This window comes from Rhinoderma darwinii, chromosome 5, assembly GCF_050947455.1.
Source record: "Rhinoderma darwinii isolate aRhiDar2 chromosome 5, aRhiDar2.hap1, whole genome shotgun sequence".
Lineage (NCBI taxonomy): Eukaryota > Metazoa > Chordata > Amphibia > Anura > Rhinodermatidae > Rhinoderma > Rhinoderma darwinii.
Window position 1 is genome coordinate 245,312,106 of NC_134691.1, and position 15,711 is coordinate 245,327,816.

The 15,711-nt window shown below is 44.1% G+C and overlaps 1 protein-coding gene across 1 annotated transcript in view; it reads left to right on the top strand.

Moving 5' to 3' along the window:
- AOAH (acyloxyacyl hydrolase) overlaps positions 1–15,711 on the top strand; it is a 277,584-nt gene that overhangs the window by 45,271 nt on the left and 216,602 nt on the right. Inside the window, exons 2-4 of the mRNA XM_075828561.1 lie at positions 1,028–1,123; positions 1,500–1,566; positions 8,990–9,089. Of these exons, the coding sequence (XP_075684676.1) occupies positions 1,028–1,123; positions 1,500–1,566; positions 8,990–9,089 (263 nt within the window). The remainder of the gene's footprint in view (positions 1–1,027; positions 1,124–1,499; positions 1,567–8,989; positions 9,090–15,711) is intronic.

Sequence of the window (15,711 nt, forward strand, 5' to 3'; positions counted from 1 at the left end):
CAAGGGGGTCCATGATAGCGTCAGCGTAGGAGAAATGGTAGACTAGGTAAGGGCTTGTAATTATGTAATGGCAGGAAGGAGGTGAAGGGAAAGTGAGCCCTAATCTACCCACCGCCCTGTCCCTGCCTACTTGCAACGACCCGCCCTAGGCGACGAGGTACAACTGGGCGGCGGTCCCTACGCTGGCTAAGTGCACAGGAAGACAAACAGGGAACACGCAAGGGAAGGGGCAGTAGCCACGGAACGCCACGAGGAAACGGGGCGGCGAACGAACAGTCAGGACCAGGACGAAGTGAGAACACCCGAGCAGGCACAGAGACAGAAGCAAGCCAGGGCAAGCAAGCAGGTCAAGCAGAACTGCAGCAAGGCAGAAGCACGGCAGAAGCAGGCTGGAGCAAGCAGCAGAGGCCAGGAATCCAAAAGAATTACAAGCACTGAGGGAGAGCACAGGGCAGGTAATAAAGGGCAGGGGGCGGAGCTAACTCCGAGAGACCAGGCCGCGATAGGCTCTCCCACTCCTGAGCCTGCCACCCTGGTTGGTGGGAGATGGTGTCAGTCGAACAGGTCTGGCCTCAGGTGTGGATTGATTAATCCCAGGAGTATAGCTAGATGAAGTACCTGGCAGATCCCTAACAATTGCAGTTTGATACTAGTTGTCCTCTGTCCCAAATCAGTTCCTTATTCAGGCTTTCTATGGTCTTAAACTACCTATTCTCTATACATATGGGACTATTTATGAGCACATAAAGAAGTTGGAGTATTATAATTTTTGTGTAGGGAATCCTATCTGCCACCAAAGTTTTGCCCATATTTAAATATTTGCTCTTATTTTACAAATCGAAGGTAGTAAATTAAGATTTATATATCTTGTAATATATCTTGGGAAACATTTACTCCCAAATACTTCAATGATTTTCACCTATCCAATACACTACACCATTATTTCAAATATGTTCGTATGTAAAAAATGTTCACATGTGTTCACAAGTAATATATTAAATGCATGTTTATTTCCCTTTGTTTCTAGGATGTGTTCTCATAGTATCTATAGTGGAACAACTTGCTCAAATACATAATAGTTCGGCACAGAAGGCAATGGAATTAATGTGTTCTTACATGCCTGGTAAGTAATGTTTTAGGTATAAACTATTTTTCCATTATGCCTCAAAAGGATATTCTGGGCAAAAACTTTTGTGGCAAATCCACAGCATGCTCAGCTATTTTTGTAACACATATAGTACTTAAATGCAGAGAGCTGGACACAAACATGGCCAGCTCTTTTTATCTATTGCAGTCACCACAAGATGCCTTGGACTGCAAACGGGGGTCATAGGCCCCCGTTCTCACAGTAGGTGGGGTGCCTTCATAACAATATCCTGGGGATATGCCATAAATGTCTTTGGTCGAAATACCCCTTTATTTTCCAAGTTTAATATTAAATCTGGCCTTGGATCATAATTTTATACATAGCCAAAAACTTTTTTTTTCATAATTCACAGAGCAAGGAGGTATAAGAGGAATCTGTTCCCTAATAGCTGAACTCTTTGGACCTGATCTAATCCAGTTGTAAGTTGCATTAATTCTATATATCATTTAAAGGAACAATGTCACCAAATATTTTTTTTTTATATCAGTTTTATGTTAGGGTTTTATTAAAAATGTTTATATTTATTTGTGTGTTTGTGTGTTACTTTTTTCTATTTTTACACTTTTTCTTCCCTATGGGGGCTGCCATTTTTTTTTCCATTTCTGTATGTGTCGATTAACGACACATACAGACATGGAATACGGCAGCTCCAGTCCCATAGGGACTGCGAACGGGGCCCGTTCCATCCACTATGGTGTACGGCGTCTGTGTGGGAACTGCGCATGCGCCGCTCCCACACAGTCCAATTTGAAATGCGCGCCGTCCGGCGCCATTTTCCTGTGGACCGGAAGTCGCGGCCGGACAGTAAGATTACTACTTCCGGTCGCGGCTTCCGGACTTGTGCACATGGAGCAGCGGCAGCAGACGGAGCGGACGGACCGGAGGGAGCGGCGGCGACTGGAGCAGGTAAGTGATTTCTATGTATGTTCGTGTTTCAGTGTGTGTTTACTAGTGTATGTAAACCTTCTACACTGTGTGTTAGCTCAAAAAATGGCGACACACAGTGTAGGAGGTTAGACCGTTCAAACCCCTCGTTTCTCCCAGCACTAGCCAGGATAAAGGAGGGGGGATTCTGAGAGCTCACTAGAGCGAGGGATTTTTTCCCAATTTTGCAGCATAAAGCAATGTGGTTACTTTACCACATGCAATGCTGCAATTTTGGGAATTGCTCCATCTAGTGACCAGTGCTGGGAAATATTATAAATTGAATCCAATTTATAATATTTCCTGACTCGTGAAAAAATAAAAATAAAATTAGAACAATGTTTAATCACCTACACACTAATTGTTTAACTAAAAAAAAAACATGTTTTGCTGGCAACACATTCCCTTTAACAGAGTAAAATTAGACTAACAGGCACCGAGTACAGCCCCTGGATTTGTGTTAATTCTAATAAGGTCTTATGCACATAGTCATATTACACAAATAGGGCACCCATAAACATCTATGGGACTCTACTGTACCTCTCTATGTCTCCAATATCATTCAGAGTTTTTTTTTGTCGTATTACATGGCATGCTCCATTGGATGCTGTATGATGAAGCTATTCCCATACAGCGCCTGTACAGAGCGTCATACAGTGGCACACGGAGAGCCTATTCCATGTGCATAAGTCCATATTCAAAATCTCAATTCTCATATTTCATTTAGTGTTACTTATGCCCATTGTGTTTTGTAGCCTGCTGAGAAATGTGTAGTTGATAGAAATGGGAGTTGGTACTTTAATTTTTATACACATGTCCTATCTCACAGAGCCCTAAATGTGATCTACACTTACCTATGACCAAAGTTTTTGTGAATGTGAGATCCCTGTGTGCAGCATATTCATGTAGGATGTTTTTGGTTTAGTACAAGTAAAAAAAAAAAATCCCCCTAATGAGTGCAACCCCACTGTGGAACACAGAACAATGAATTAAAACTGATTTGCATATTATAACTCTAGTGCCCAGTCGAGAGGCGTAGCTTGGGGTTTAGCACATGGGGGGCAAAACATATCTGAGTGGGCTCCAACACGGTGGGCCCCGTTTAACGCATGTTTACAACTGAAGAGGTGCATTCTAATTATATAGCAGCCATCATCCCAGTATATAACCCCCATCATCCCTGAATATACAAGCCATCATCCCTGTATATAACCCCTATAATCTCTGTATATACCAGCCTGGCAAGTATATACAGGTAAGATGGGGGTTATCAACAGGGGTGATGGCTGGTATATACAGTGATGATGTGGGTTATATACAGGGTTTATGGGGGTTATATAAGGGGATCGTGGCTGGTATACACACGGATGATGGGGGTTGATGCAGGGATGAGGGCTGGACTACCCATCATCCCTGTATATAACAACCATCATCGTTGTTTTTAACAACCATCATCCCTGTATATAACAATCATAATCCCTGTATATAACAACCATCATTCCGGTATATAAAACCCATCATCCCTGTATATACCAGCCAGGCTACCCCTGCCATATAGTTTTGTACGGCGTAAAACTACTGCTCCCAGCATTACCCAAACAATACTAAGAATATGCTAGGAGTTGCGGTTTCACAAAAAAACAATCATACCACCCATCACCTCACTGCAGATCATACAGTGACTACAGTACTGCGTACAGGCAGAAAGAATATTTACATTAAGAGGCTCACCGGTGACATCTTTTCAGATTCTAGTTGTTCTTTTTCTCTTTTCTCCTCCATCCGGTCCAGACCTCTATGATGACTACTCCCGGGCACAGCCCATTTCTGCAGTTTGCCGCTCAGATGTCTTCAGCTTCTCACATTTCAAACATTTCTGCACCTATAAACGAAGATAAAATTCTCATGGTGCGACACACAATGCCCCTAAATATAATAGCACCATACACTGCACCTCTAATTATAATAGTGCCATACACGGTGTACCTGACTATAATAGTACCACACACTGTGTCCCCCTGTATATAGTGCCCCACATATAGCCCACCTGTAGATCGTGCCCTACATATAGCCCCCCTCTAGATAATGCCACTCACACTTTTAAGTGAAAAAAAAAAAACTTTACATACTCACCTTGATCCTGTCCCCATGCCGTCCTGTGTCAATGCAGGCCTGCTCTCTTCTGAGCAGGTCTGCTGGGGCTGAACAACGCTTGCATCGTTGAAGGGCGCTGATTGGCAGCGCAGAAAGACTTGCCCCACCAATCAGCCAATCAGCGCCTTTCAACAACTGAAGCGCTGATTGGCGGGGCAAGTCTTTCTGCCCCGCCATTCAGTGCTTATGCATGTAATTAATGCAGGAGGGGGTGGAGGCGGCTGGTTTCATTTGTGCCGCATCCCCCTCAGATAGGCAGCAGGCTGCCCTGTGTGGCGTGGCAATGGAGCCAGCGGGAGCGGCAGTCATGGTGGGGGGGGTCACTGTGGGCCCCACCATCTCAGTGGGCCCAGGGCCACAGCCCTCCCTGCCACCCGCTAGCTACGCTACTGGCCCAGTCTGTTACACTAGTTAAAATTAAAAGGAATAAAATATGAAAGTCTTAACAGTAACATAACAGATGTTATATTATTGACATCTTAGATTTATACATCTGAACTGGATTCAAAATTCTATAAAATCTACACTACAATCCTCCCGTCACCCATAACAAATAGCTAATCGAACGAGCCGCAGCACTCCGGTGAATGCTGCGGCCTCCTCATTAATTACAAGATACGGATCTGTACTGTACTGTGGCTGTGCATGGTACTGCAGCTCTTTGCAGCTTAGTCCTATTCAAGTGAAGGGGACTGAGCGGCATTACCATTAACAGCCATTACTGAATGTACAGTGGTGTGCCTTGTAAGGGTGCGTTGACAAATATCAGTTGCCTCAGCATCATTTTTTTTTGTCTCTCAAGGGATTACAACTGAAGCAAAAACTGATGCAAAAAGGCTTTTTCCACAATTTTTACTACAGAAACATCAGTTGTCGTTAGTTTTCATCAGTTTTAAACATCAGTTTTTACCACAGTGGTCCGCCAAAAAGGTAGTCTAGGATCTGAAAATGTGCCAATTTTATCAGAGTGGTGCATACACCGTGTTCCAAATTATTATGCACATTGGATTTAAGGGTCATAAACATTTAATTATTAGTTTTTCAATTAAACTCATGGATGGTATTGTGTCTTAGGGCTCTTTGGATCATTGCAATCAATCTCAGACACCTGTGATAATTTGTTTGCCAGGTGTGCCCAATCAAAAGAAAACTACTTAAGAAGGACGTTCCACATTATTAAGCAGGCCACAAGTTTCAAGCAATATGGGAAAGAAAAACGATCTCTCTGCTGCCGAATAGCATGAAATAGTGCAATACCTTGGACAAGGTATGAAAACATTGGATATTTCAAGAAAACTTAAGCGTGATCATCTTACTGTGAAAAGATTTGTGGCTGATTCAGAGCACAGATGGGTTCGTTAAGATAAAGGCATAATGAGGAAGGTTTCTGCCAGACAAATTAATTGGATTAGGAGAGCAGCTGCTAAAATGCCATTGCAAAGCAGCAAACAGGTATTTGAAGCCGCTGGTGCGTCTGGAGTCCCGCGAACCTCAAGGTGTAGGATACTCCAGAGGTTTGCAAGTGTGCATAAAGCTATTAATCGGCCACCCCTAAACAATGCTCACAAGCAGAAACGGTTGCAGTGGGCTCAGAAATACATGAAGACTAATTTCCAAACCGTGTTGTTTACTGATGAGTGCCGTGCAACCCTGGATGGTCCAAATGGATGGAGTAGTGGATGTTGGTGAATGGCCACCATGTCCCAACAAGGCTGCGACATCAGCAAGGAGGTGGCAGAGTCATGTTTTGGGCTGGAATCATGGGGAGAGAGCTGGTAGGCCCCTTTAGGGTCGCTGACGGTGTGAAAATTACCTCTGCAAAGTACGTAGACTTTATGACTGACCGCTTTCTTCTTCCGTGGTACAAAAAGAAGAACCGTGCCTTCCGTAGCAAAATTATCTTCATGAATGACAATGCACCATCTCATGCTGCAAAGAATACCTCTGTGTCATTGGCTGCTATGGGCATAAAAGGAGAGAACCTCATGGTGTGGCCCCATGTTCCCCTGACCTCAACCCTATTGAGAACCTTTGGAGCATCCTCAAGCAAAATATTTATGAGGGTGGGAGGCAGTTCACATAAAAACAGAAGCTATGGGAGGCTATTCTGACATCCTGCAAAGATATTCAAGCAGAAACTGTCCAAATACTCACAAATTCAATGGATGCAAGAATTGTGAAGGTGATATCAAAGAAGGGGTCCTATGTTAACATGTAACTTGGCCTGTTAAGTTTTTTTTGATTGAAAGAGCTTTTGATTTCTGTAAATATGACCTCCTGATGCTGCAAATTCAACAAATTACCATTTTAGTTCTCTTTACAACCCTTAAAATGTTTTGATCTCTGTTGTGCATAATAATTTGAAACAGTGCATTTTGAGTTTTTTACTTCTAAAAAAAATCTGTTATCATTAGGAAATTTGTTCAATAAAATTTGCATTACACTCCAACGGTTGATGGCTTGAAGATTATACTGACTGTCATTTGCATCGACTATTTAGGAAAATCAGCGAAAAATAACATAATAATAATTTGGAACGGGGTGTAGTTTGTGATAGTTTGGATACATGATAGATTAGTTACTTGTTGTGTACCATATCAGGGCTCTCCTTCTCTGCTACGGCCTCAGCGCTACACTGAAGTCTGACACAGACATTGTAATGTGACGTGTCATATTCAGTGCAGCGCCAAGGCCGGCACCAAGAAAGAGAGCCCAGAAGGCAGCTGCTGTCCACTGACCTCAGATCAGATCTTCGAAGCAGCCTTGTGAGCCTGCAAAGACGTCAAACACTAGCCCTAGCTTCAGTAATAAAAAAAATTCTGTACCACAGAAATGCAACTCAATATTTATTGCCCAGATTCTGTCGTTTTTAGAAATATCCCACATATGGCCCTAGTATGCTACTGGACTGAAACACAGGGCTCAGAAGCAAAGGAGCACCTAGTGGATTTTAGGGCCTCCTTTTTTTAGAATATATTTTAGGCACCACGTCAGGTTTGAAGAGGTCTTGTGGTGCCAAAACACTGGAAACACCCCAAAAGTGACCCCATTTTGCAAACTACACCCCTCAAGGAATTTATCTAGGGGTGTAGTTAGCATTTTGACCCCACAGTTTTTTTGCTAAATTTATTTGAATTAGTATGTGAAGATGAAAATCCCCCTGTATATAATGGCCAACATCCCACATATAGACCCCCCCCTGTAGATAATGCCACTCACAGTTTTATTAGAAAAAAACAAAAAAACTTTACATACTCACATGATCCCGTTCCCGCGCCATCCGGTGGCAATGCGGACATGCTCTCTTCTGAGCAGGTCTGTGGAACTGAACGACACGTCGTTCAAAGGCGCTAATTGGTAGGGCAGAATGACTTGCCCCGTCAATCAGCGCCTTTCAAGCACGGAAGCAGTGCGATGACGTCATTGCGCCGCTAGCGTCGTTGAATGGAGCTGATTGTTGGTGCAAATCATTTTGCCCCGCCAATCAGCGTCATTGTAAGGCGCTGAATGGTCGGGCACCGAACATGCCCGGCCATTCAGCGCTAATGCATGTATTGCTATGGCTGCTACCACGGTAGTCGCGCCACTAGACAGAACATATCTTGAAATCAGTATAATAAGGTAGAGTAGCAATAGGAGGAATGTAATGCTGTAGTAGTAGTAGTAGCAAATGCAGAATATATAACTAAAGTACCAATATAAAATGTAAACATATGGAACATACAAGTGAGTGAGACAGTAGGATAGCTAAAGTAAGAAACTGCAGTAAAGTGCCCTGGCGCAAAGGGCAGTAAGGGTATGTTCACACAGCTTATATTCTGCCATTTTTCGGACTGTAAACAGCCGAAAAAACGGTCGGAAAATTGTAAGCAGAAAGCCTCCAAACATCTTCCTATTGATTTCAATGGGTAAAACGGTGTTCTGTTCCGACGGGCCGTTTTTTTACGCAGCCATGAGCATTTTGTAGAAATGTAAGGCTGGATTCACACGAGCACATTACGTCCGTAATGGATGGAACATATTCGGCCGCAAGTCCCGGACCGAACACACTGCAGGGAGCCGGGCTCCTAGCATCATAGTTATGTACGATGCTAGGAGTCCCTGCCTCGCTGCCGGACAACTGTCCCGTACTGTAATCATGTTTTCAGTACGGGACAGTAGTTCCATGGAGAGGCAGGGATAACCACTTTAATAAGAAATCAGGGTATGTAACAGAAAGAGCCTCTTTTACAAGGCGAATTCTGTCTTCTATACAACCAACCAGTGGGAGGCGGGTGTTTCGCCATTTTTGTCATAGTTAATTTTTTTATAATTTGGTTTATTTTCACTTTTTCATTACAACTTGTCCAGTTACAGGGAAAATCGGCCCTGATTGTCAAAATTGTGCTATGCTGGGTTAGACTCAGCAGCTCTGCCACATGACATTTGTCCCATCGATCATGTAATCGGCAGTCTCAATAAGGTGCTGGCATTGTACACAGTAGTCATTGAGAAAAAACATCTATGGGTCTTCTTCTAAGTCAGGGTACCAGACCTGCGACTGCACAATTTTTTGTGCCTCCATGTTGTTGTAAATGGGTTCATATATTTTATTATAAACATATACATATTATTTTATTTCCTACACACAAAGACATTCATTAATTTGGAATCCTGATTTTACCTGAGCTACGCATAGATTCATACACAAAGAATGTTACATCTGCATATATACAGTTGAGGTATAATTTTAAAAGGTAATTTTTCCTTTAATTGTCTCCTAAGGCTATCCCACAGACTGAAACCGGATGTTATTTGCCATGCTGCAAAGCTATGTAAAACTGAACCACACCAGCCGGTTTGTTATCTATATAAGAAGCCTCTGGTAAGAACTCACAAAACTTACAATTGTAAAAAAAACAACAGAAGAAGAATGTGGTCAGTGACCTTTTCTGAGAACTCAGAGGCCATTGTCAAACTTCAATTAGAAGTGTGAGAACTCACGTATCACATGTGCTGAGAATTTCCTAGTGACTTATTTGTAGTGTATGATACTTATCTGAATGTTACACACAGTCAGAGCTGGTTTTAGACAAAGTGTGGCCCCGGGCAAAGTTAACTGGTTCTCGACCGCTGGCTGTGTTTTTACGGCCAGCAGTCAGGGTTCTTAAAACCCGCGCCATAGACTATTTACGTTTCAGGTTTTAACTTGCTGCCCGAGCGATAGGGCCATAGGGCCTCATATGCTAAATTATTGTTTTAATAATGCAGTCAACTTAGACGGCGGTGTGCATAGAACTGCATCGCTGATTTCTAGCGCATCCAGGAGTATAGCAGGCCCTAAAGCATATGGTTAGGTCCAGAATTATTTGGATAGTGACACAATCTTCATGATTTGGGCTCTGCATGCCACCACATTTGTTTTTAAATGAAACAACTGAGATGCATTTCCTGTGATATGTTAAGGAATTGCAACCATTTTTCTACACAGCCTCCTCATTTCAGGGGCTCAAAAGTAATTGGACAAATTAACATTACCATAAATAAAATTGATATTTTTTTTTTAAAATACTTTGAAAAGAATCATTTGCAGCCAATGAATGCCTGACGTCTGGAACCCATGGAATACACCAATCGCTGGGTTTCCTCCTTTGTGATGCTTTGCCAGGCCTTTACTGCAGCTGTCTTTAATTGTTGCTTGTTTGTCGGTCTTTCTTCCATTTTGTCTTAACCCCTAAATGACCAAGGATTATTCTTTGTTTTTTCACGGTCGCATTCCATGAGTCGTAACTTATTTTTTTATTCCGTCGACATAGCGGTATAAGGGCTTGTTTTGTGCGGGACGAGTTGTATTTTGTAATTGTACCATTTTTAGATGCTTATAATATATCGATTAACTTTTATTAATTTTAATTTAGGAGAGAATTGAAAATAAGCAGCTATTCCAGCATTGATTTTCACGTTATAAATTAACGCAGTTTACTATGCAGTGTAAATAACATGTTAACTTTATTCTATGGGTCGGCACAATTAAGGGGATACCAAATATGTAAAGGTTTTATATGTTTTCCTACGTTTGCACAATAAAAACCCTTTTAGAAAAAACATTACTCGTTTTTGCATCACCGCATTCCAAGAGACGTAACTTTTTCATTTTTATATCAATGTGGCTGTATGTGGGCTTGATTTTTGCGGGCCAAGGTGTAGTTTTCATTAGTTCTATTTTGGGGTACATAAGACTTGCAGATTAACTTTTATTTTTATTTTTTATTGGGGGAATGGGAGAAAAGAGAGAATTTTGCCGTACTTTTTTGCGGGGTTTTTTACGCCGTTCATCCAGCAGTTTAATTAATGTGTTCATTTTATTGTTCAAGTCTTTACGATCGCAGGGATACCATATATATGTATGTGTTATTTGTTTTGACACTTTTACTAAATAAAACCACTTTTTGGGAAAAAAAATTTTTATTTTATTTTGACTGTAAATTTTTCATTTTTTTCAGAAACTTTATTTAACTGCTTTAAATTTTTTTTTTTTAGCCCGACCAGGGGACTTCACTATGCGATCTGCTGATATATAATGCTTTGGTATGCTTAGTATACCAAAGCATTATTGCCTGTCAGCCTAACAGGCATTTACTGAAGGCGGACCTTTGTTAGGCCCCTGGATGCCATGGAAAGCTGACGGCGCCCCGCGATTTCTTTGCGGGGGCGCCGATGGGGTGCCAGAGGGAGCTCCCTCCCTCTGTCAAACATATTAGATGTCGCTGTCGCTAATGACAGCGGCATTTAATGGGTTAAACTGCCGGAATCGGAGCGCGCTTCGATTCCGGCAGTTGTGGCAGGAGCCAGGCTGTGTATAACAGCTAAGCTCCTGCCGCTGATCGCGTGTGAACACTGGCAGTGCCCACGCGATCATAGGACAGATATATCCGTTTATTATTTAAATAACAAGGAATTTTAAATAGCATAACTTTTTGAATCCCCAAAAAGGAATTCTTCATAACATTAAATAACCAACTGCGACCCTATCAGGGTCATAACATTAGTTAACAACCAGAATGACAGGAGCAAGTCCTTGAAGCCACCGATATTTAATTTTTTGGTCATCTGCCCACCAATAGCTTACCCCCAGCCGTAACCCGGCCCGGGGGCACCAATTACCTTTTGCAGATGACCACCATATAAAACACAGCCTTCAAAAGGGGTAACACCCCAAGAAACCGACTAATTGGGGGTGCATCCCGTGATGCATTCCCCCCACCATTTTTTACGACCTACTTCAAGGACTCCCCCCCCGCCAAAGCGAAATAGGCCTTGACCACCTCAAGCCTTGGAGCTCCTCCACACACCCACCGCTCGTTCAATTCCATCAGTCAAAGCCAAACTCCACATATCCATTCCCACGTCATTCAGGTGAACTCCATCTTCCCTCCAATACTTTCCTGTCCCAGACTCCAAGTCCCAGTGGCGCACCGCAACCCCGCCGTTGCGTGCCACGAAGCCCGATATAGCCTTGTTGACTCTCGCCACAGAGCGAGCCATGCGTCAACTCTTCCTTGGGACCATCTTTGACCACACAGTCACCAGATTAGTATATGATGACAATAAGCAAAGCAAATCATGCTTGACGTCCCGCACCAACTCCCGAATAGGGCGTAGGCCCAAATAGTTACCCCCCACATGCAACACCAGCACCTCCGGTGCCCTGTCCAACATTACAAAATTATGAAACTCAGGCAACACCCTGTTCCATGTCATTCCTCGGATACACATTCACCGCAGGACCGCCATGTCCCAAGGGATCCTGAGATGTCGACCGTTCGGCCGTACATCTGTGCGAAGGGCATCCCAGTACACAAAGGAGTACCCCATAATCCACACCATGCATGTGTTATGGCCTGCAAAACGAAGGGAAAACATACACGCACCACAACTCACTGCCTAACACAAGCATTTCACAGGCGGAACGCACACACCCGGAACATGTTACTCATTACCATATCACAACATGTGCAGTCGAACATAAGAACGGAAACGCACAGACTCCCAACGCCCTATCCACCTGCATCATCCAAACCCCATCTCACCCCCTCCGTCGCCGCCCCAATGGGAAAAGAGTGAGACGAGTATTGGTCTGCCTGCACCCGACAAGCCACCAGACATTTTCTGAATACAGAGACAAACTGGAAACGCAACAAAAACTTGTCATCTGCATGTCGTAGCAACAGAGCATCCGAAAGGCCTATTTCAACTAAATATTCCCTGAGGCACAAAACTGGACAAACTCGATTCCCCGGGATCGCAAACAACACCACCCTTCGTCCCACACTTGTCTGATATGTTTTTGACCGTCGCAACTATCTCCACCCTGTCCTCATATAGATCCACGTTATCCTGCAGCAAGCCCCCCGGTCTAACCGAACTAGGCAAAACCAATTCCCCCACCCGAAAAGCTCCAAAAAAGGCTAACGCGAAAGCCAACCAAAACAACTTGCTCTCATATACTGAACAACACACCTGCCACACCACCACTTCCAGTGAACATAATAATTGAAAATACATGGGGCTCCTCTGATCTCTCACCACTACACCCCGTCTCAAACCCCTCAATGCTTGGCCTACCAAGAAATGCTTTGTGGCGACCGTGCAGAACGCTTCCCCCAACCAAAACAACAAGGCAACCATCCTATCATCATCCGAACACACATCACCCAAAGATCTCACCCACTCTTCCCATTGACGCCATCCAGCAGCATAAGCCGACCTCGTGGATCTGGCTAGTGAATGTTCAATCAAGGCACCTGCCGCCCGGATACCAGCTCCCACAGATGACTGGGACATGCCACCCCAGTTAACTCCACGTCTGGAACCAGATGACGAAAACGATCCCACTGCGAGCGAGAAAGCGCATCAGCAATACAATTCTCCACCCCAAGAACATGCACCGCCACCACCCACGCATTCAACTGTAAACAGGCAAGCACCAACTGACGCAACAAGCGAACCACTGGAGGGGACGACGCCGAAGTGTTATTTATAGCCATCACCACCCCCAGATTATCGCAATGGAAGCGCACTTTCTTATCCTGGAACCTGTCTCCCCAAATGGTGACTGCCACCACGATGGCAAACAGTTCGAGCAGGACCAAGTTGCGCGTCAAGGCCACCTCCACCCAAGAAACCGGCCATTGCCCCATGCACCATTGCCCTTTAAAGAACGCCCCGAACCCCACGGCACCTGACGCATCAGTAAACCACTCCAAATCGAAACTGTCTAGTGCCTGTGACATCCAAAGAGAGCGACCATTATACCTTGCCAAGAAATGGAGCCAAATCTGCAAATCCGCCACCAAACAAATGAAATGATGAGGCTCCTTAACTGCCAACCGACGACAAAACACCCTGCCCATCGGCATGATGCGGCTAGCAAAATTTAATTTCCCTAATAAAGACTGCAGTAGTGTAGCCTTCTTCATCCGACAAGCTCTATCCACTTCCAACCGAAAATCCCTCAGTTTATCCTCCGGCAATCTACACTCCATCGCTACAGAATCAATTGTAATCCCCAAAAAACAAATGGTCGTAACCGGACCCTCCATTTTTTCCAAAGCCAAGTGGACCCCAAACTCTCGCGACACCTAGTAACTGTTTCCAGTATGTCGTGCAAACTCTCGAACTCACCGGACCAACACACAAAAAATCGTCGAGATAGTGAATAACAGACTCCACCCCGGCGACCTCTCTAACTACCCATTCCAAGAAAGAACTAAAAACCTCAAAATACGCACATTACAGCTAACAGCCCATAGGTAGGCAACGATCAATGTAATAACACCCCTCCCAATAACAGCCCAACAACCGCTGGCTGACTGGATGAACCGGCAATAAACGAAACGCCGCTTGAATATCCGTCTTGGCCATCAATGCTCCTCTTCCATAACCTCGCACCAATGCCACCGCAGCAACAAACGACGTATATACCACGGAACACAGATCCGCGTCAATGGCGTCATTAACCGACACCCCTTTTGGAAACGACAAATGCTGTATGAGCCGGAACTTGTTACATTCCCACTCCTAAAAGAGACACCTCCAAACCTGGAACTGGGACCGTACTGAATGGACCCGCCATTCTGCCCAGATCAACCTGCTTCTTAAGTTTCTCCGAAACTACCCCTGCATGCTGATATGCCGACCTAAGGTTGCGCTGCGTGAAAGGGACCACATAAGAAGGAGGCGGAATAATAAAACCAGAACCAAAACCCGAACTAATCAACTGCGCCCCCTCATTGTCGGGGTACCTACTTAGAAAGGGGGCCATCCTTATGAGCTTCACCGGAGTCTCCCCCATGACCAGACGCACCGCTGGTTCCCCCTTGTCGTCTACCTTTTTTAAAACATTTGGACGCGCAATGCGATTGACCGCTGCAGTGTGAACAGACATGTTTGAATTTAAACGTTGTTCCAAATTTACACTGCACCTCGTTGAACTGCCAACACGTCCCAAGTTTGGAACCCAAGGCCTGACCTGTCCCAGCACTACACTCTTAGGGTATATGTTCACACAGCGTTTTTTTGTGAGGCATATTTGAATTGACAGCATTGTTTGACTTTTTTTTTTGCGGTGTATTTTCCCCACATTTTTTTTAAGCCGTTGAAGCTAATTCAAAAACCGCAGGCAAAAAAGCACACAGGTTTTATCTGCCTCCTATTAATTTTAATGGGGGTCAGAGGGGGAAACCACTCGAAGACCATCAGCCCCCCACTCACAGTAAAATTACCATCAGCCCCCCCCCCCAGTAAAGAGACCATAAGCCCCCTCCAGTAAAGCGACCATCAGCCTCATCCCCCATTGTTATGTGATATCAGAGGACATTACAGGGAAGAAGTATAAGAGGAGAGAACTACAACTTGCAGCATGTTCAGGACGTTATTATGGGATATTAGAGGACATTACAGGGAGGAGGTATAAGAGGAGAGAACTACAACTTCCAGCATTCCCCTGACTTCAGTTCTCACAAATTTGCTAACAAACTATATAAGAAATACTTAGGGCTCCGTCAGGCTCTTTTAGTGGAAAGTGGGGGGCGGTACTTGTAGCAAACGCACGCGCTTGCGTCACGTTTGCTACAACGTCGGGGCGGAACTTCTAGCAAAAAAAATATCTAGCGGCATCACTGGACGGTTCTCGTGGCACCCCGGTTGGGAACCAATGATGTAGAGGGTTGAATTCGAAATGTTCACAATTTTTTCCCGCAGCTCGTCTAAGTTTGCGATCTTAGTCTCATAGACTTTACTTTTTAAATACCCCCAGTAAAAAAAAGTCTAATGGGGTCAGATCTGGTGATCTCGGTGGCCATTCTATCGGGCCTCTTCTACCAATCTAATGATCAGGAAAATTATCGTTCAGAAGATTACGAGCTCGCAGAGAAAAATTAGCCTGAGCTCCATCCTGCTGATACCAAACATAGCGAAAATCACTTGGTTTCTTAACAAATTGCAGT